Genomic DNA, 21,136 nt, shown 5'->3' with positions numbered 1-21,136 from the left:
CAACAGAAAGATTTTGAAAATGTGGTTTTATTCCTTTGAAACAGTATGAAATAGATTGACAAAACCACAAATATAAATCTATTTTGATAAAATATAGATGTAATATCCCTTCTGTCTTTATTGCACTAACAATAAATGAATAAACCTGAACACATCACAACTATGAAAAAGAGAAATTTTCAAAAGCCTTCCTGAGAATGAGGTTTGCAATTTCTGAATATTTTTCATATGTTTAAACTACATCTCCAATGCAGCAGCTGCCAGAAACACATTTTGCTTTGAGTAATCTCAAGTGAATTCCTAAGTAAGCTTCTTTTAATCTCATATTAAAATGTGAGTTTATAAATACTTTGGTTTCATTTTTTTTTTCAGAACTTTTTTCAGAGCAGGCAGTAAGCCTGACTTATTTGAGCAAGTAGCAGGACTTTTTTTCCTGAACCCACCAGAAATATGCAATAAATTCCTGTATGTGCTTTTAAGGAAAAAGAAACACTGAAACTAATAATCAGAAAGCCCTATGGTTTCACATGCAAGATTTCCTCTTCCACACTAGCTGTCAAGAAGCAAGAGAACCACCCTGTCCTGCATATCTTTCTTTCCACATGCACCACAGTTTTAGTGTGGGGTTTACTGCGTTCCCATTAAAGGCTGTTGGGTTTTTTTTTGTTTGTTTTCTTTTCATGTTTTCAGTGAGCATGATCTTCAATCTGAGGTCAGTATTTAGACAATTCAAAGAATGTACAGAATTTGTAGTAACAAAAGACACCATGGACTCAAAAGAAATAAAAATAATTTTTTCAAATTATTTTCATTACAATTTATTACTGAACTAGAACAAAGTGGAGAGGGGAAAGGCCTTTAACCAAACACCCAAATTTACAGTCTAGTAAAATGTGAATCAGCCCTCCCAAAAAATGCAGAAAGCAAGCTGAGGCAAAATTAATTAACCAGCAGGATCACCAAAATTTTCAACTTAGTGTCTCCATGCATGTAAAAATTAGTGCTAGGATAAAAGTACGTAACGAAACAATTTCAAATGCCTCCTTTTCTTGTTTCATCATATTAATACTTCACACTGAGCAAAAATAAATATCAAACATGTTTATATCAACTATATTTTAACACAAATTTGTATCTTGCAAGGATCCCCAATTTGAGGTGAAGGTAGTATGCTAGGTACTAACAAAAAAGAATAAGATGAATCTGCAATGAGCCATATACTGTAAGGCTTCTCACAAGTATTCATTTCTGTGAATGCAGAAGCCACTCACTCTTGAAGACAACAGGAGCAAGAGGGTTGTCAAGAAAAGATCATCTGAAGTATGACTTGCGCATATCTTCAAAACTTAAAAAGAAACAAAAGGTGCTCAAGTACGGAGTTTATTTTTTGTGTCTAATATACATGTGTTCAGAATTTATGGCAATGATTGAGGAAAACACAATCAGGGCAGGACTTAAATTGTCTTTGGCTTTAAAGACATATTTATGTCTCATTTAACTTAACTGAATTTAAAGGCATACTAACAGATAGAGATCCTTCAGAGAAAGTTCTGTCTTTAAAGTATATATGTATGCATGTAAGCAGCTACATCCCTAAATCCAAATTTTAAGATGATAATCACTGGAAGCAGAACTACTATCTTAACAGCAAAGTGATCAAAATCCACCATCCTTCTGTAGAGATACAATTAAACAAATCTCTTTCACAGGCAAGCTAAGCCTTCTGATACATTGAATTGCTTCCAAAAAAGCCAAAGGGAAGTACATTTTTTGCAAAATGAATAATATAATCTCATCAGGAAAAAGGTGGGGGGTTTCCACAAAAATAATCTTATAAAACAATTTTTAAAAATATAAAAAGCAGGAAGAATCTCCTCAGGATGCTCTCAGGAACTGAAGGCATCTCGGCTGAACACAGTGTAGGTGATTACTTCAGTGCCATCATCAATATCATAATCAGTATAAAAACTGGGTACATATGACTTCCAATTCCTATGTGTGCATAGACATTTTCTAAATATATCAAATGTATGCTAGATCATAACAAATAGCACCCTTATGCATTAAAATTTACTGTCAGTTGTGGTGGAAATATGATTTTGTTTCTTTTTCAAGTATAAAGTTATCTGTTGACTTACATTTCAACTGTAGGTATTTCTACAGAAGTACAAAGTTACTTTAATGACAGATGTGATCTGTAATACAACACTAGTTGTATTAGACATATTTCTGCTGAGCACTTCATTTAAATCTTTATTCTACAAAAATCATATTGCACATTGATTTTTGTGTTTTCTGAACTTCTACTGAAATCAAATGACATCAATAGAAACAGAGGCAGATGCTGCAAAAACATACGTATAATTGCATCACTGTTAGACAGAAGTCCTAGTACAACCTGAAATTGACAAGAAGTTAAATACCAAATGGAACACATTATTCTCTGTGACTTCTAAAATCTTTGTTGCCAATTACAACTTCAAAACATTCTGAAGCTAAAATATTATAAAGAAAGGCAGGTCCTGGTTAAAAGCTGAACCATGATCAAGGTTATTCTTTATGCTTGTATTAAAGATCATAGGTTTATCAATTTTATCAATTCAAAAATGAGAAAGGTCAATGATGCTTGTGGGTCCAATAATCTAACCCTTCATTGCTCAACTTGTCCTTGATCTGTTAAAAAAATTCAAGGTGAAACTCCCATTAAATTTTTTCATCTACCTGCTATATCCGTGACTATCGTTTAAACCACTAATTCATTACTCATACATTCTTGGTTTGTCTCTGCATCAAAATCAACAATAAAGAGAATAATATTCCTACAATTTCCTGGAAAGCCTCCTATGCCCAGGGAAAAGTGAGCAGGGGCTCTGCCTCTGAAAATGAATTATTTGCATGTATGTATACCTTCAGGTATGTATATACTTTCAGTTATATATATTATACTTTCAGTTATTAAAGAGTAGAGAGAGAAACATCGAATCACTGTCCCCCCTTTGAAACATACTTGTCACAGTCATTTTCCTAAGAAAGCAGAGTTTAGAACCATAATATACGTTTCAAATAAAAGAAAACAAAAAAAAAAGGCATTGATGGGACAGTTCATCCAGCTAAGAGGTGACCTGCTCCAGGCAATTCACTGAACTGTACGAGAAAGACCAGCACAAGAGCATGGAAGGGCATTAAATAAAGATTTTTTTTTTTTTTACTCCTTGCCTATAGGGTCTGTCAAGGGCAGACAGATGCTTCACTCAGACACCTGTGTTTTGTTCTTTTGGACTGACCCATGGCAGTGATAAGAGGCAGGTTTCTGAGCACACAAAGGCACAGGCTCTGCTCAGAGCCACTGCTTCACAGCCGCGTGTCATACTCCAAAGGCTCATCTGCATCATCAGCTCCTCTGGTGCATGTCTCTATTTCTATTTCGAAGGCTGGGCCAACCCTTTCCAGTGTGTAGTCACTTCTTCTCAAATCTATAGCAAGAAAATAAATTCAACAATGCAGCCAAGTAAATGTTTGAAAAACATGTTACCCCAGGCAGTGTCCAATCCAGTGACTGGTGGCAGTCTGTTAGCTGTTTCCAGGAGGAAGAAAATCTGCAGCAGGGCCAGGGATATGAAAGCCCTGGGGGGACCTAAAATGGCATGAGCTGATACAAATGAACCTTCCCTTATTGTATTCATTCAGCTGATTTTCCCCTCTATTATCTCTAGCTGCCACAGACACAAATAATCAAAACCCATAATACTGCAGTTTCTGTTTCAGAATCAAACAGCAATTATTAGTCCAGGCAGGCATTGGAAGGAAGGAGATTTCCCCTAGAAAAAAATAGGTGTGTGGAAATTCATCCAGAATAACAATCTATTCTAGCTTTGAATCTGCCCCACATCAAACAGAAGCACATTCTATCAAATCCAACGTGAACAACAGGCAATCCAACTAAGCAGAAGGGCTGTAGTGTATAGAACCCTATGTCAGGGCCAGGAAATCTCCAGTGAGTTTTACCCCAGCTGATGCATTTCCAATTTTTAGATTGTTACTCTTTCTCATTCTAAAAATTATTGTTGATGTTATCTGTAGTGATGACCCTGGAAAAATGAGCCACCATTTTGCAAAGCAAAGGAAAGAATTCAATGGGTAGAAGTTTTCATGATGAATACTAAAATTAGGTGGATACTCTCCAACCCTTACATGGTTGCTTGGTAGAAGAGCAATATTCTTGTATTGGCCTTTGCACAGAGAGAGTGTGCCTGCTAGAATTTTTCAGCTCAAAAGAATTTCAGTTATTTTCTTTATACCACACCTAGGCCTTTACTTCCTTGCACTTCAAAAGTTATAGATAGGTTAAAAATTAATCTTTACTTTGCATACCAGGAAGTTTCAGCCTCCTGCAGCAAGAGTTACAACGATGCTTTGTGATGAAGTTTCTTATTGCACCTTCTCCTAGGTTTGCTGGTCCAAATACCATCTTTCCAGATCTAAAAGAAATATTATTAAATAATCAGTGAACTCAAGTTAAAGCAATTGTAGGGGAGGGAGATGATGATTTTTTTTTTTTTTTTTTAAATGAGAGATAAGTTAGCCCTTTGTATAAAGACAATCAAAGCTTAGAGTACATCACAAGTTTCTTAGCTCTGGGACAAGAAAAATGCCAATTCTGGTAAAGTACTAGCTTACATATACCCCCCACACTACTCTTTTTTCCTGCTGCATCTCAAAGGTGTTCTACAGGGAGACAGGACACACCCAGCAGTTCCTAGCAAAATATTCAAAGGAAATTTGGGCACAGTGACATTCAGACAACATACACCTGAATCTGAGTGACTCTGTTGCAGCCACCACTCATTCTCATTGAGCAAATAGTTTGATTCTAGGCACCTGGGAACAAATCAGAGCTAGCAAGGACCTACACTTACCTTATTTAAGAACAGAAAGCCAAAAGAAAGCAGAGTTCTAGTCACATTAATATGCAGCAGAAAATATACAGAATATACAGAAGAAAAAAAAATAAAAAACAAAACCCACACAGTACACTGCTGACAAGAAGGCTTTAAAATTTATTGGCTTCTTCCTATGCTCATTTACATGTGTCTGCACTCTGGCCAATTCAGCAACGTTACTAGGGGATCCATTTGTGGAAGTGTATTGCATATTCTGAATGAAGCTGACACAATTACAAACAGAAAGAAGCTATATCCACACATGTATTAGAAATACCACATAATTATAACAGATTCTTAATGTAGTCTGAAAGACCAATGTTCATTAATTTTAATATTACTCCACCATTATTCTCAAGAATTTAATTGACATTCTAGACATCATGGAACACAGCACACAAGAAACACTTCCAAAGGAACTTTATGAATGCTAGTATTTTATTTTAATGATATGCAGAGTGGAAACAACCCATTTTGAAATCTGAAATCAATTACATCTCTGCAAAGCTATAGAAAAAGATTTTAACTCTCTCAAATCTATCTGTAATCCAAACTAGCAAAATATACTCTCTCTAAAGAAAGCAGTTTTCAAATGTGACATTCTCCCCTTTCACACAGGAGAAAAGCAATGATTAGACAAAACTACTACAAAAAGCTTAGCATCTCTCTAACTTTTGGCAGACACTAAAGAATACCTGTCTCCAGCACCACCTGAAGGACCTGTCTAATCAGCTTTTACTGCAAATTAGTACATCAAATGAGGCAAGAAGTGAAAGATAATTTATGTGCCATATATACATTTTAATGACATGATGCTATATAGCCATTTTCATCCCTTGGGATAATCTGGTAAAATGCCTGTAAGAAAAGAACATACTTAAGTATTTGCTTGGGCAGGCATAGGAAATTGAGAAGACTGCACTAACTCCAAGGCTACAGAACCACTCTGACAATTTCTCTAATCTGTTATTCCATGCAAAGTGCAGCAAATAGCACAAGGCATACTGATAATTTTCTCATGCTGTTGTGAAACAAACAGGGATACTGTCTGCAACAAATATGAAGTAATCTTCCCTCTCTACCCAGCAGTGGCAATGGTTAGAGGGATACTGCAAAATTTGGAAAACTATTTCCAGAAATAAGGGAGTAAATTGGGAAAAAAAAAAAAAAAAAAAAAAAAAAAAATGACCAATAGTCTAGAAATTATGACATACATGAAAAGATTAGGAAGTAGCCTAAAAAGAAAAAAAAAATAAATTGGAGGAGAAGATAGTGACTATCTTTGAGCTTGCTGAAATTTTTTTCTCTATGTCAAAAGTAGACAGGACCAGAAAGAAATGTTTCAAGAAAAAAATCAGGAAGAAAAAACCTTTCAGACAGTAATGATAGCCAACTACTGAAAACAGATGCTCTGGGAAGATTTTAAGGTCATCCTTGGAAGACTTTAAAATTCATCTGTACAAGATTTGTAAAGTCAGGAATGACCCAGTGCAGAAAAAGAACCAGCTAAACTCTTCAGGTCCCTTCTACCTCTACAAATGTTTTATAAACAAGGTCACTCTCCTGGTTATTCAGGGTCTGATTTTGTCTTCAAGGAGAGAAAAATACCAAGCCCAGGTTTCCTATTTCCCAAGCAGGTGCAGTAATGTGAGTTAATGGGTTTTAAAAAAAAAAAAAAAAAAAAAAAAACAAACACAAAACATATTCCTCCTTTTGTGTAGAACCTTGCCTAATAGTTATACTTCATAAATGACTACCAGATTGTACCAGACGGGTCCTGGCTGATAACACAGACTGTGCTGATGCACACAGCACTCCTTAACAGTCCAGAGCTACAAATGCTCAGACAATAAGACACTTACAGGGCTTTACCGATCAAAGGTAAAGGACTGTGGGAGGCTTCATGGCAAGGAACACCTTTCCAGGGAGGTGCTTAAATCATTTATTTGGTATGTTTTTGTAGATTTAGCTTCGAGTCCACCTCTTTCAGTTGTGCACCTCTCCACAGTAGAGGTTCAGTTCATGCAGATATTTTGTCTACTGGCAGCAATTCAACTGTAAATTGTTTGGCTAGAAGTGCACAGCCTGGTAAAATGCAATAGATTTATTCTTCAGAACACATGCTAATGAGTAGCTTCAGAGAAGTCTCCACTTGTTACTAAAACCTTCAGCCCATCACTATCTGCCTGAGAGGTTTCAAAAGGGAGAATAAGAGACGTAGCACCTCTGACTCCTCATTTTCACATGTTTGTAATGAGATTTTTGACAGCCAGTACCCTTTTTCTCACCTCTCTCAGCAGGCCTAATGCATCAGTTCTTTCCAATTTGAAACTCAGCCCACTACTTTCCTCATCTCTGAATCTGCTCTACAGAAACTCTGCACCTAGTGTTTGTGAATGCTTTACCCGTGTGGACTTTGTTGTGGATTTGTCAAACACTACACAGCATCCAGAGTAACAGTTAGAAGGCAATTCTTCCCAACATTTGGGAAGTACAGGATTCTTCAGGGACTGCACTGCATCACAGCCCTGGTGTTGTGCCTCAATTACTTCTGCTTTTAAGGGAAATCTTTTCATGAACATTATACCTGCATCATTTTATCACTTCATACATCCTATGCAGTGCACATGGCCAGTTCTTCAGCTGATATTAAATGTCCATGAACTTACACTGATTTACATCAGCTCGGGATCTGAGATGTCACAGTATCAGGAATACTTTCCAAACTGATCTCTTATTTTTGTCTTGGTACTGTATACAAAACAATGCACTGTCACAGAGCTAAAGATCACATTTTGCCATTACAAAGTCCATTTCAAAACAGCATGCAGGATGCATGAAAGAAAAGACTCATTACAAAATTACATGAGCCACTAAATCAGTGGAATTAAAGAAGCAAAACATAAATAATTTAACTATAAATAGTGCTAAAATTTGAGTCAGCCCCATCAGTCAGATGCCATCTATTTCCTCCTGGGCTTCTAAGAGAACGTGAGCTCAAAGCAACTTTTGAGGCAGCGCACAGGTCTGGATTAAGTATCTTACCTACAAATGAAAATTTAAACCAGATCTTGCTGCTGCCAGAAACGTTCCTCTTGTGAGCAAATGAAGGTTAGACAAAGACAGTGCCTCTACGTTGTTATTATTTTTACTATTTTAGAAATTGTTTCTTAGAATTGTGTGTCTGCTAGCTGCTTACAGAATCCATCCACAGTTTCACTGACATACTCCCTTAGATCCTTGAATCAAAACAATACAGTTTCGCAACTTGCTGTTCTGAAGATTTCCCTGAACATAAGAAAATCGAGCTGGTTTTGATCAATTAATCAACAGTTACTCTCTAACTAGGACTTGACTGTTTTGCAGATGATATAAATAAGAACAAAAAGTTCTGAAAATAAGATCCATGTGATCCTATTTTAGTAAGCACAACAAAATTATTGAATAACAAAAATAATTCAGAAGGACACTAATAAACATACACTTTAAGCTAGTGTAGATAAATATTATTCCTATTTTAAAGAGGACAAGCTGAACTGCCATGTGAAGTACTATTGTCAATGACTGGCCACAGTCTGCAGTAATAACTATTACAGTTTATGCTAACACTGATATAAAAAATCCACTTGAAGAGCAGCAAATCAGATTTCTATACATGTGTAGAAATACCTTAAAAATGTTTGCTAAAATCCTGTGAACAACTACATGATTGATCTCTCTGCCTCTCTATCCTTGTGCTTCTGTCATGGTCCTATAACCTACTCTGTGACTTTGTCACTGTGAGTTGCTCAACATATTTTTGATGTTGCTTCCAGAATAAGTCTTATATGGCCAATACACCCATATTCATAATTAAACATTCATACAACATTAACAGAGTCATTTATTACTAATCTTATTAATGAAATACTAACAATGGTCCCATAGCTAAAAGCCTGCTTCCAAAATTAACTTGTTCTGAGGTCTAGGCATGTCATCTGATATTTCTATAGTTAATTGACTTTTGTATTAAATTACACTATTCATACTTATATCTTCTGTCCTTCCAAATATGAGACATCCCTTCCATCAGATGACAGGAGCTGAGCAAGAGGGAGACAGGCTGAGCAGAAGACAGCAGAGGGGCAGGGATGCCAGGGCACAGCTGGAGAGACGTGTGGGTTTAGAAAGACTCCCTGGAGAAAAAGAACCCTGCAGGACAGCAACCATCAACACCACTGCTTCTCCTCTCACTACAGCAAATACCAGCAGGGAGCAAGGTTGCAGGATAGGAAGATGGCCATGGTCTGATTCTGAAATTTGATGCATGAAAGAAGATTGCTACTTCTGTGCAGTCTCTCTAGTTTTTGAAACTTTCCACACATAATATACCATCTCCATATCACGGCTCTGAGACTGTAACATGCAGCATACTTACATGTACCACCAGGACCTCTAAGAAAGATCAGAGGTCAAGAGGGCCTCTCCTCAACCTCATAAGTCATTGTGGCCCTATATACTCCGTGAAACAATGCCCCACCAGGCAGGGGAAACTGGTCTGCCACATTTAAGTTACTGATGACCTCCTTTGGTACAAATTTGTGAAGAGACTGACAGGGTCTATCATCTCCCATTCACGCTTTCCCAGCACAGCCCTGGAAAATTCCTGTGCTCCCAGCACAGCAACACAGACTCTCTCCATCTTTCACACACAAGTTGGGAGCTGGGACACTTACAGTCCCCCACGTCCATAGTCCTCCAAAGCACAGCGGAGGATGTAGTCTCTCCACTGACATCATAACTTCATTTAACCCAAACGCGATGCAAAAAATAATTCACACAAAACAGAATAAATATCCTAAATATGCAGAATGTTGGCAGAACATCTGAAGCAAATTATAATTTCATCAGAAAATAACCTACTTTTTGTCTTCAGGTTTAATGACAGATGGATCTGTAAGGTTTTCCCCAACACCTACAACGAAATCAACAGTGTGTGTTAAAAAGTAAAGTAGTCACAATCCCATGAGCTGGCACTTAAAAATGTAATTATTCTTTTCTTTGTACATCATAAAGTGTCATAGTTAAAGTGGTCATGAGTTAAAAAGAAAATGCTACAAGTATAAAAATCTGTTAGGTGTTGGCAAATATATAGAGTTCTTATTACAGCCCTGACTTCAGCTGCTTTGACGTTTATTTATATGTATACAGAAGGCTTATGCAAATATACTAAATAATATGCTGAAGCTCAGCTAACTAAGCAAAGCATGACCAACAGTGAGATTGCTATTTAAGTCAGAGTAGAGGTATTAATCAGATGTGGATCTTACTGATATCAATAGATGTACTGTCAGATACATGTTCTCTTCAAGGTAACAAACACAACAAGCCACAACTTTGTGATTTCGTGTTAGCCCTTTTTTCTTCTGGGTGGCCATGAAAGCATATTAAATAAATAACTTCATTTTGATACCTGAATGCTGATACCTATGTTGCAGTTTTCCCCAAACTGATGACATACCCCCATTTTACCAAAAAGCTCTTTTCTTATATCTGAGGAAATCATTGTGCTTTTACAAAAAAGTCTGTGATCATAAGATATGCAATTACTTTTATTACAACAGGCCACTGATGATAAGTTTATGCTCTGCAACAAGAACCAGTAAAGACCACAGCAACAGCATATTGTGATTGAAATACCCCCAAATTGCAACACTCTTCAATAAAGGTCATTTCAGTTGATGCAAACGAGACAAAATGTTGTGTATATGTATGCGGAGATGGCCCTGGTATTATATAGTAAAGTGAGATATAAATTAATTCTCTTAGAACTCCAAGGGGAGCAGCCCTTACACTTTTCCTAAACTCCAGATTAGAGAACTACAAGATGAACACGAGGACAAAACTAGAGCAGATTTCAGTTTGTTTGAGATAAAAACTGAAGCTCCAGTCTTGAAGAGATTTACATAGATGTTTAAATTCTCCATGTTCAAGCCAACACAGTTGGTCTGGAACTGTTGAGAGTTGAATAATAAACCCAAGCAAACTTCAGACAGATTCTAGTAGGCTTTGGTGAAGACACACTCTTTTTGTATTTTTTTTTCCATGTGCAGCTAAAACCAAATGAAGGCAAGGATGGAATTATAGTTTTATTTTGCATAATAAGCATGTCTTTTTGTAATTCACAGCTTCTGGATGCTGTAAAATGTAAATATGTTAAGTCTCTGTCTACCCATACATATTTCCCTTGACAGAAATGACAAACAATAGTGTTTATACTGTTTGATGGGTGATGTTCATCTTCTGAACATTGTCAACTGTTATCTCTTTAAAATATGCCATGCTCCCACTTACAGATATACAGTAAAGTGATCACCTGCTCTTTGATGGAGTCACCAGACTTTGTGAATAGAATTCAGGCTTGCAGCTTATGTAAACTGCTTACAGATTTATTAATATGAAAAATAAAAAAAAAAAATACAGATAGCAGTTCACGCACTTCTGACAGATACACTCTTACATTAAGTGTGCATATATACATGGGTATTCTTGAATCTCTGTATTATTTATATATCTTAATAAAAATACCTTAACTGTGGAGTGTTTTTTTGGAGCTGGCTGAATTGTTCCTGCATACTTTATCAACCTGCTCTTCTGTCCATTCAGCCTAGACATATTTGAAGTCAAATTATTTTCTCATTACACCTACATTAATGTAGTGTGTTTCTGCGGACACACATTTATCAGTGCTGCGCAACAGATATCCCTGGGGTTTCTTGATCTTTGCCAGTAGGTATATGAGAAGATAATTTGTCCCATTCCTCAGTATTAAATTCTCTTTTGAGAGAATGGCTTTTCATTGGTTTCAAATAGTGATCCCATGCTGTCACCTTGCAAATCCAGGACGAGGAGCTCTCCACGAGTGTACACGTAGGTCCAGTGAGAGAAGGCCAGCATTAGTTCTTCCAGCAAGCTGCTGGGAGTAATCTCATCTCCATTGTTGTTGTTGTATTTCCGAAACTCGCCAGTCATATACTTCTCAATGGTCAGCCACTGGTTTGCTGAGTGACAGTAGATAAGGAAAACTTCCAGGAACCTGTAGATATAAATGCAGTCCATCAGGAGCTGACAGGGTAATGAAGATCCTCACAGTCAGCACACGGCACGACGCACAGCAAATACACCAAAAGAAAAATATGTCTTCCCTAGCTGGAGCATTTTGAACAGCAGGAGGTAGCAAATGGTAGACAGCACAAAGGCTTTCTTGGTTTGATAACTCTCAGAACAAAGCATTTGATCAGCAAGTATAGTTTGTGGACAAACAACATAATCTCATTTCCTCCAGCCCACTGTAAATGAGCTATATGAAATTGTCTTATCTTAATTGTATAAAAGGCAATTCTCGCTTAAGTCTAAAGAATGGCATTATGAAGAAGCCTTTTTTGTCATCACATGTAGCTATAAAGACAAAGTTCAAAGCTGCCTACACTTCCTCTTAAAAAGTTGATTAACTATCATTAGACTGTCTAAGCAGCAGCTATTTCAACCGACTACAGAAAAGGAGACTGCACTAGACATTGGAAACCTTTGACATCTAATACTTAAAGACAGTGATTTTTACCTTGGAATATAGGGAATAGTATGAGGCTTCACTTGATTGAAGGTATAGATTAACTTCTGGGCAGCCCTTTGCTGTTGGATCTCCTGAAGAAAATAATGTTGTAAACATCACTTTCATTTTAATGAAGAAAAGTGCCACGAATTTGTCAAAATACACACACACATACACCCCTGATTGTATACTGTTTACAAATGGGAGATATATCTTCCTCAAAACCTTTTTACTTTCCAAAATATAACATCAATCCACATGTCAACCATGCTGAAGACATTCATATGTAAGCAGTATAACATTTAAGGCACATCAGGCTAGACCAGTCAGTGTGCCTTCAGGTCTGAACTCACCCTCAGGCAGAGATGTAACACTGTGCCATCATGAAAGATCTTTTGCCAAGTCTGAACCACCTCTGGCAGAAAAGACTTCACAATAAATACTTGTCCCAACTTTAATATATCATTCTCAGACCATGTACAAATGACCTTCATGGCCCTCCGCAGACCCCCATCCATCTCCTCCCGTGACAAGACTTGGATCATTGCAGCCATACCACGCTGGGACCAGGAAGACATGCTTTTATCAAGGTTCATAGGTGAACTTTCTTCTAGCCGATAGACCGTCACTTCCTCTCCAGCTTAAATAAAAGAAGGTTTTGTTAGCAGAAGTCACACATTGCACAAACAGGAGAGAACTGCATTTTGATTTGGTGTCTTAAAATAACATACCACTTTACACATCTCTGTAAGCCACACCTGAAGAGACCTTTTTTATCACTACTGTTCATCTGTGCAAAAACTTCCCCATTCTACACTTACACTACTTACTACATACACTCTGCTTAAGATCTACTGTGATAACGTAAGTGGTTCAAAGAGCTTTTATTAAGCTTCTAAACAGAAATTAATTTAAGATCTCCTGGACACTTATGCACAAACAAAGCTCATTTATATAGACCAGAATATGAATCAATCTCATTTGCCACAGTTTTTTGAGTACTTAAAGCTGATTGAACTTTAAAAGTACATCTTTTTAAAGGGTTATCATTTTATCTCCAGTGCATGTGTTTGAAAATGGATGAAGGGAAAAAGAAAAATTATTTAAGGTAGTATAAGAACTTAAGCGATCAGTTGAACACCTGCAACATGTTGCCCTTGAGCTCGTCAAGCATGATAAACACCTCCTGGGAAATGAGTATATGGAGAGGCTCCATGCGTAAATTGGGAGACTCCTAATTAGAAACCCCTGTCCTTGAAGATTAAGGCCTTCTGAAAAATAGTGGACTAGCTGAAGCTAGGCAGGTAATGAGAAAGTGCAAACCAAAGAAAGGCCAGTTTCAAAGTGTAGACAAGGTTCAAGAAAGGCTCTTCTCTAAAGACCAGCAGAGACCATTAGAGACCACCACCAACCCCTATGGAAGCCCCCCCAGAGACTTAAATTGCATGCACAGTAACTATGTAAATACGATAGTGAGTTTTGGGAAATTTGAAGAATATGTATGTAACAGAGTGATATAAGCTTTGGTTATTGTAATGTATGGTGGACTGTTAGGTGGAATGATTCCCTCTTTCCTGCTCATTAATACTAAACCCAGCTTTAAGTTTTCATTCCTGATTTAGGTGTCAAATTTTGGCGACTCAGGTGGGACACTGCCTATGAAGCTCAACAGATTCACAGAATCGTGAGGACTCCGTCACCACTGAGGTGTTCTTCCGATCCCCTGATCCCGTGAGCTTAGGTTAAAATCTCTGGGGTTTTTTAAGGCATTACTAAAGGTAATCCAGATTGCAGGATTCAGTCCCGCCTAGAAAAGCCTGTCTGTAAAATGTGATGGGAAAAATTCCCACAGGACTAGGCTATTGAGGGAAATCTGGGAAAGAAGTCTAGATTGGATGTTACTACGAGGATGCCCAGAGTGCCAGCCAGGATACTGAAGGGTATTTGCCACTGTACATTTGTAATTATTATCTTCTATGAGTGGTTTTGTTTGTTCTGTTCTTGTGTACCTATTTTGGTGACACATGAACTTTAAGTATCTTGAGTGTGGCTCCCTCTGTTTATGCACTCGTGTGGAAGGGGAATTTTTAGGAAGGCTAGTTTTAAGTGAATCAAGATCCATGAAACACAATCTTTACCTTGCAACTGTTCCTTACAAAAAAAAAAAAAAAAAAAAAAAAAAAAAAAAAAAAACACAAAACCAAAAACATAAACAAAAAAAAAAAAAACACAAATAAACAAGATAAACACAAACACAGAGCTTGTAATAGTTATTGACTACAAAATTAAAGGGCTGGACAGTGCCACCTTTTGACACAGACAGCCCAGTTGCTTCAAAAGTGGTGATGTAGCCCCAATGAGCCAGTAAAGTTAGATTGAAAAGGACATGACTTCCCTTGGAGAAAGGAATCCTAGGAGAACAAGCTAAAGCAAATTAACAGGAAGTTTACAGTTTTGGTGTTTTGAACTAATATTTTTCTTTTTCCTAGAAATTCCAATATTATTTGTACAGCATAAAATTTCAGATGTCCTGCTCCTGCTAGTAACATTTTTCTGAAAGCAGAAAAAACACAGTGAGCTTTAACTCAGTTGCACTCTGCTTCCCTATGTAATTGTAACAGCATTCCTCTCTTGCAGTGAGACACTTTTTCTGTTGCCGTAATTTGTAAACGAAAAGTGGACTGATTTTTTAAACCTGGCTTTCCTTCTTGCAACTGACATTATCTGCAATGTTAATTTGTAAGAAACAGGTTTTTACTGGCAAGTGAGATGAGGTAACTACATCTGCAAAATGGCAGAGAATAGCATAAGGAAGGACAAACTAGATTCAGACTAGTAGACTTTCTCCCTGCTCCCAGGCCTACCTTCGCCAGTTAGCACAAATGTAGATGCTGTCGAACACCACAATTTGTGCACATTTTAATTTAAAATACAGCAAAGGAAAAGGCAGTATCTTACATAAAAGACAGACACTTGAATAAAGATACTATAACAAGACACATTTTTTAATCTTATATTAATTGTTCATTTTATTATCTTTTGACAATTTAATACCTAGAAAGGTGTATCCTGGGAGCTGCAAAGATTAGAGTGTTCAATATGCTCATAGCTATATTAATTATCTGCAGCAATCTGCTCCCAAGAAATCCTATGATGCTGCAAGTATCAGCAATTAGTTGCTGTGAGACAAAATATTCTACCCATTGAAAACAAGGCACCTAGATCTCAAGAGTCTAGAGGCAGAGCTTCTGCTGCTGTAAACTAATAATGCACACTAATTTCAGTACTATTCCAAACAATTTATGTATTAATCTCTACCACACTTCAGTTAGAGCACCGTTCTTTTTTCCATCATACAGTACAAGTCTTCTGTACCAGATACAGGAACAGGAACAGTACCCTTTCAACCAATACTTAGTTTTCTTCTTGATGGGATACCTTATATATATATATATATATATATATATATATATATATATATATATATATATCTATCTATATATATATCTACATGTGTGTGTGAGAGAAAGAGAGAGAAACAAAAAGATAATGCAGGTATCAAGGTTAAGGGGAATCTTTTTGTTGACTTCAGCTATCCTAATGGTAGATATAGAGAAGACAGGGTTAGACTCATCTCTGAGGTTGAGATTAATCGCATGAATGCCAACGGATACAAGCTATAGCATGGGAAACCCCAAGAAATACTGGGGAAAATACCAGGTTCACAATGAAGTCAGTCAAACACTGGAAGAGGCTGTCCAGTGAAGCTAAGGGATCCACATTTATAGACATATTCAAAATGCAATTAGACAGGCCCTCAGTAACATGATCTGAATTGGCTGTAGAGGGAGTTGGACCGGACGACCATCAAAATTCCCTAAATTACTGCATAACTACAATTCTATGCTGGTTCATCCTTTTTTGAAAAGAATTGCTGAAATTAATCCAAGGAAATTTCTCAAACAAAAATCTTTTCTTTAAAAAGATAACACACTGACTATTTATAAAGCAAAAAACATAACTAGAAGTTGGTACTCACCAAAGAGCTGGACTGGTGTAAATGGTATGGTCTGAGCAAGTCTCATTAAGTTGTTCCTTTCAACAGCTGCAAACGACATAGATTTCACTATTATAATGAATAAACAACAAGATGGTTGAGTTTCAGAAACATCTGGTGGCACTTTACTGTAGTGCACAAAGCCAAGGAGGCTGCAGTGTGATCCTGTGTCAGATCTGATCACCCTCCTACACAGCCAGCAACTCCCCTTTGCACACCATTGGTATCTTACAAGCATCAGCTGCCACTCTCCCATTCATTGATGCCTTTTTCCAAGGAAACAGACCCTCTGGGGCAAGACCCTGGCACCCTGCTTCTGCTAACTCTTCATCCTCCTCCTTCCACCAAGGGCTGCTGCTCTTTCCTCCTCCTGCCAGCTCCAGTGCAACAACATTCACACTGCCAGTGAGATGCACTGACCCCAGCTGCCCTCACTGCCTGTCTCATCAGGCTCAGAAGCACCTGGGGACTTAGCAAGGCATCACAGGAAAACCTTGTTTCTTTCATCTGGGCTCCTTGACAAACAACATCAGTAACGTTACTGTATCTCCCTAATTGGCAGCTTATTTCTCAGGCAAACACCTTCAAAACTTCAGTGTCCTCACAACGACTTAATTATCAGGAAGGGGGAAAGACATGTGAAGTAAGCCACAAAGAGGGTAAGACTAGAACAAAGAGGCAACTCGGACGTTACAGTGCTGACTGCCTAATTTCCTTATCCAATGGCTGAAGACAAAACTAGCATCCAAAGCAGAGAGCAAATCGCAGCAGAGCTGTGTTTCTCTGCAGAGCAACCAAAAAGCCCTGATGGCAGACTCTTCCAGAGCTTGGACACCATCTGTCCTTCTTTTTAAGATTAATTCTCTAAGCTGAAATTAATTAAGAGATTATTTAGCCCAGAAGGAGAGAGCAAAGGGGACCCATGACAGGTTAACCCATCAATTAGGGTTCTCATTTGAGCAGATCAGCTTTTCAGATCAAGTCTTGTTTACATATTCTGAATTCAACGGGCATTGGTTAACATGCCTGAATATCTTAGGAGCATGGACTGAAAATCAAGGTCCTCTTTTAAGGCCTCACTAGGAACATGCTCTAGTCACAAAATTAGTGCATAGCAGGGACAAGGATGTGAACAGGGTAGCTGCCAAACCTGTGCCATCTGTCAGGCCCTGCCAGCACTTACTCTAGAGCCTCGAGAAGCAGTGTGAAGTGGACTTGCACCAGCTGCTGAGCTTGGGTCAAAACTTGGGTTTTTTTGGGTGTACAGAGAGGCAGACTGTATTTGTCTGTACAACGTGATAGCAAAAATAATGCATAAGCAGTTTATGGTGCAGGATTTTAGTATCAGACTTTTGTGCTTAGTTAGCGAAGTTCTATCCCAATCTTCCAGAGAAAAGAAAACCTACATTGGAAACATCTCAAGATGTTTGTCAACTCATAATGGAAACCACTCTCATCACTGCTAAAAACTCCTACCTAATCTCAAATAGTGTGCCTGATGAGAGCCAAATTAATCACTGCAACAGTGCTACGATGTCAGAGAAACTACTCCTATACACTGATTACAAACCAGGAAGTGTTATTCCCAGTGAAAATCACAGAGTTTTTTGCACTTCAGGAGGCTGCTAATGCCCCTGGTTTACCCTAGGCTTCCCTTGAAAGGAGGCCAAGTCCTGTGGGCAAGAGAGACATCTACTGACGAGCTCTGCTCATTTCTCCTCCAAGGGAAACCTAAATCCAAGCCTCCCGGGAATAATCCATGCATACTCTGTTCAGGAAAAGACAGGACTGCAGGCAAATAGCATTCAAATGATTTATTCCCTGCCAGATTTCCAAGAGTTCATAGGTATATAAACACAGATTAAGTAGCACAGGACCAATTAGCTGAAGAAACCAATTCTAGCAAGTACAAAGGAGGATGTGGGAGGTGTGAGGGGAAGTGACAGCTATAAACAAGCAAGTGCCTCTTCTGCCCCCCCCCCAGGAATCGGAGCTCTGTTCAGTGTTTTCACTGATATTTTGAAAGTGATTATGTGCATTCTGCTCTGGATTTGCCAGAAATATCCAGGATGAAGCAATTAGCAGCAAGAAAATAATTTGTAATTTCCTCACTGGATGTTAGGCATGAATTAACACAGAACCTTCTCAGCAGTGGGCAATTGTGCAACTCTTCAAAATGAAAATCACACGGGATGACAAGGGAAAAACTAAAGTTCTTTTAAATTTGTTAAATTACTCAGCTATCATTTCTGTGCCTCCTGCCTTACCCGAGTAGTGATGATGCAGATCTTGAGATGTTTTCAAGCAGGAAAAGATATCTGAAATAATGTTTAAAGGATCATTATGTTAATTATTATAGCAGAGAAAAATGCATGATTTTTCAATTCCTTCCATCCCAGAGTTTGTCATTAAACAGATTAATCAGAATTACTATCTCAGCATTCTAAAGAGGAGAATTACTAATAGGCTTTAGCTACATTATAATGTATAGTATATTGGCAGATTTCAGTCACCAATGTAATATAGCCAGATGACTTATTTATTCAGGGAAATGGTGGGAAACTTGTGATATTAACCTCAAGGACATGTAGCTTCTCTAAGCCAATTATACCTCTGGGATATTAAAAGCACTTTGGTGTCCATCATGCTTCGCAGCCTCCCAAAGGCATGATTTTTCCAACTCCATCCTCAGTCATTAAGCATTCCATTAACTATAGTATTACACCAAAGTTATAATAATACTGTCCCATCAACCCACAGCATCTAAAATGCTGTTAAAATATAAACAGATTAACAATTTCTGTAGGTACATATTTAACAGGCACAGCCAGATCAAATCTGGTGCAAAAATCTTTGCTTTATAAAAAGTCTTTTTAATAAAACCAAGATTAATGAGCATGTTTCCATTAATTAGATGAAATCACTTTGTTGTATTGAAAGAAAATCCTTCAAAATGACAGATTTCAGAAAATACATATACTGTACTACTTTTCATTCTGAAAAATTAGATAATCAAAACTGAATCTTCATCAAAATACATGAACGTTACACTTTTCATTCTGGTGTATTTTATTTGCTTATATTCCCTTTTCTAGCAAAAGAGATCTTAAAAATATAAATACATGTAGGGGGAAGGGCCAGCATTTCCACATTCAAGGTCCCTTTTGCTCTGTTTCTTGCTGGACCCAAATAGTTTTGTTGGTTTTGTATGCTGTAAAACAACAGACATGAAAAAGGGAAGGGGGGCTAAGTCATTCATTCTGAGGATAGTAGAACTGGATTTTAGCCAAAGCAATGGTGCACTCTAGAGAGTAGCCCCACAGCTCACTACACTTGCAGCAGTGTGCTTCAGCACTGCAGCGTTTTCTGAACAGCCAGACCCAGAAAGAGCAGTGCTTGAAGGGGAGGTAAGTCTAGAAGTGACTCATTTCTGCATCACCACTAGCCTCAGAAAGAGACAGGTGCCCAGCTGCTCAGCCTCTTACAGGTAAGTGGCATGTCAGGAAAGCTGGAAGATAGACTAAACAGCAATAAATACAAGTGACGTTAACTAGCACCCTACTTTTGTTGAATGAAGTCATTCCTTGCTATAGCTGTACGTTCCTTCATTGGTCATTTCATAAAAAAAATCAATCATTCACTGATTTCATCATTTCAGGGAAAGCACACAAAGAGAGGAATTACACCAAACTGCAACTTGAAAAATCAGGAAAAAAATTTTATATCACAGTCTATCCTCAGGTATACATTCTGTTTTAACTCAGGAGGTCTCTTAGACTGGCAGGGATGAAAGCAGCACCATTATCTTAAAGAGTTTCTTCCTGCTAAAAAGGACATTACTGGGCAGACTAGAATAAATATATATATTATATATATATATATATATATATATTTTTTTTTTTTTAAGACCTTGCAGTTATCATGAGGAAAATATGTCCTCACAAAAAAAACTTTTTCACATTAAAGTACAAATTAGTAACTAACACATGAAACAATAGCTGAACATTTTCCTATAATCCTCTAACTACAATAAATTAACTTCCTTTTGGATTTAGTACTTCAGAATTGACAGATTTGCAGAGAGGAGTTAAAATGAGTGACAAGCAACCAAAAACTTACTATCAGTTTCCTCTGAAGCTCTCAACCTGTTTAAAAGCAAACATTTGATATTTTATTCCAAAATTTCTGTCATTAAGCTAACACGGGTACATATAAAGAGATGTGATCTATGTAAAGGAACACTCACAAAGGTTTGATCAGCAGTCATAAAACAAAATAACTCTCAGTGCAACTTTGTTCATTGCAACAATCAGCAAATAATCTTCAGTTACTGAAGAATAGCTACATTTTTCTGCATGTTTCTTCCTCTGCTTTATGTTGAGCTGTTCTTATGATTTTGCACCGCTGTTCGTATCGTTTACACTGCAATAACAGTATCAGCTAAAGACCACTTCAATCACATACACAATTGTTCATTTTTCAATCAATCCTGAGATGTATTCAGAGCTACATACACCATTACCATTGCTTGCACAAAAACAGACTTTT

General features: G+C 37.5%; 1 protein-coding gene across 1 annotated transcript in view; it reads right to left on the bottom strand.

Moving 5' to 3' along the window:
• Positions 1-789: 789 nt before the first annotated feature.
• The window catches only part of TRPM6 (transient receptor potential cation channel subfamily M member 6), a 100,114-nt gene continuing 79,767 nt past the window's right edge, over positions 790-21,136 (bottom strand). The window contains exons 31-39 of the mRNA XM_032983874.2: positions 20,708-20,733; positions 18,856-18,906; positions 16,571-16,636; positions 12,885-13,171; positions 12,541-12,623; positions 11,810-12,015; positions 9,843-9,894; positions 4,372-4,478; positions 790-3,473 (exon numbers count right to left, since the gene is read on the bottom strand). Coding sequence (XP_032839765.1) covers positions 3,352-3,473; positions 4,372-4,478; positions 9,843-9,894; positions 11,810-12,015; positions 12,541-12,623; positions 12,885-13,171; positions 16,571-16,636; positions 18,856-18,906; positions 20,708-20,733 — 1,000 coding nt within the window. The 3' untranslated portion in view covers positions 790-3,351. The remainder of the gene's footprint in view (positions 3,474-4,371; positions 4,479-9,842; positions 9,895-11,809; positions 12,016-12,540; positions 12,624-12,884; positions 13,172-16,570; positions 16,637-18,855; positions 18,907-20,707; positions 20,734-21,136) is intronic.

Source organism: Tyto alba, unplaced genomic scaffold, assembly GCF_018691265.1.
Source record: "Tyto alba isolate M040663 unplaced genomic scaffold, T.alba_DEE_v4.0 Super-Scaffold_13, whole genome shotgun sequence".
Taxonomy (NCBI): domain Eukaryota; kingdom Metazoa; phylum Chordata; class Aves; order Strigiformes; family Tytonidae; genus Tyto; species Tyto alba.
Note: the sequence above shows the minus strand (reverse complement) of the source record. Positions and strands in the feature narration are given on the sequence as shown.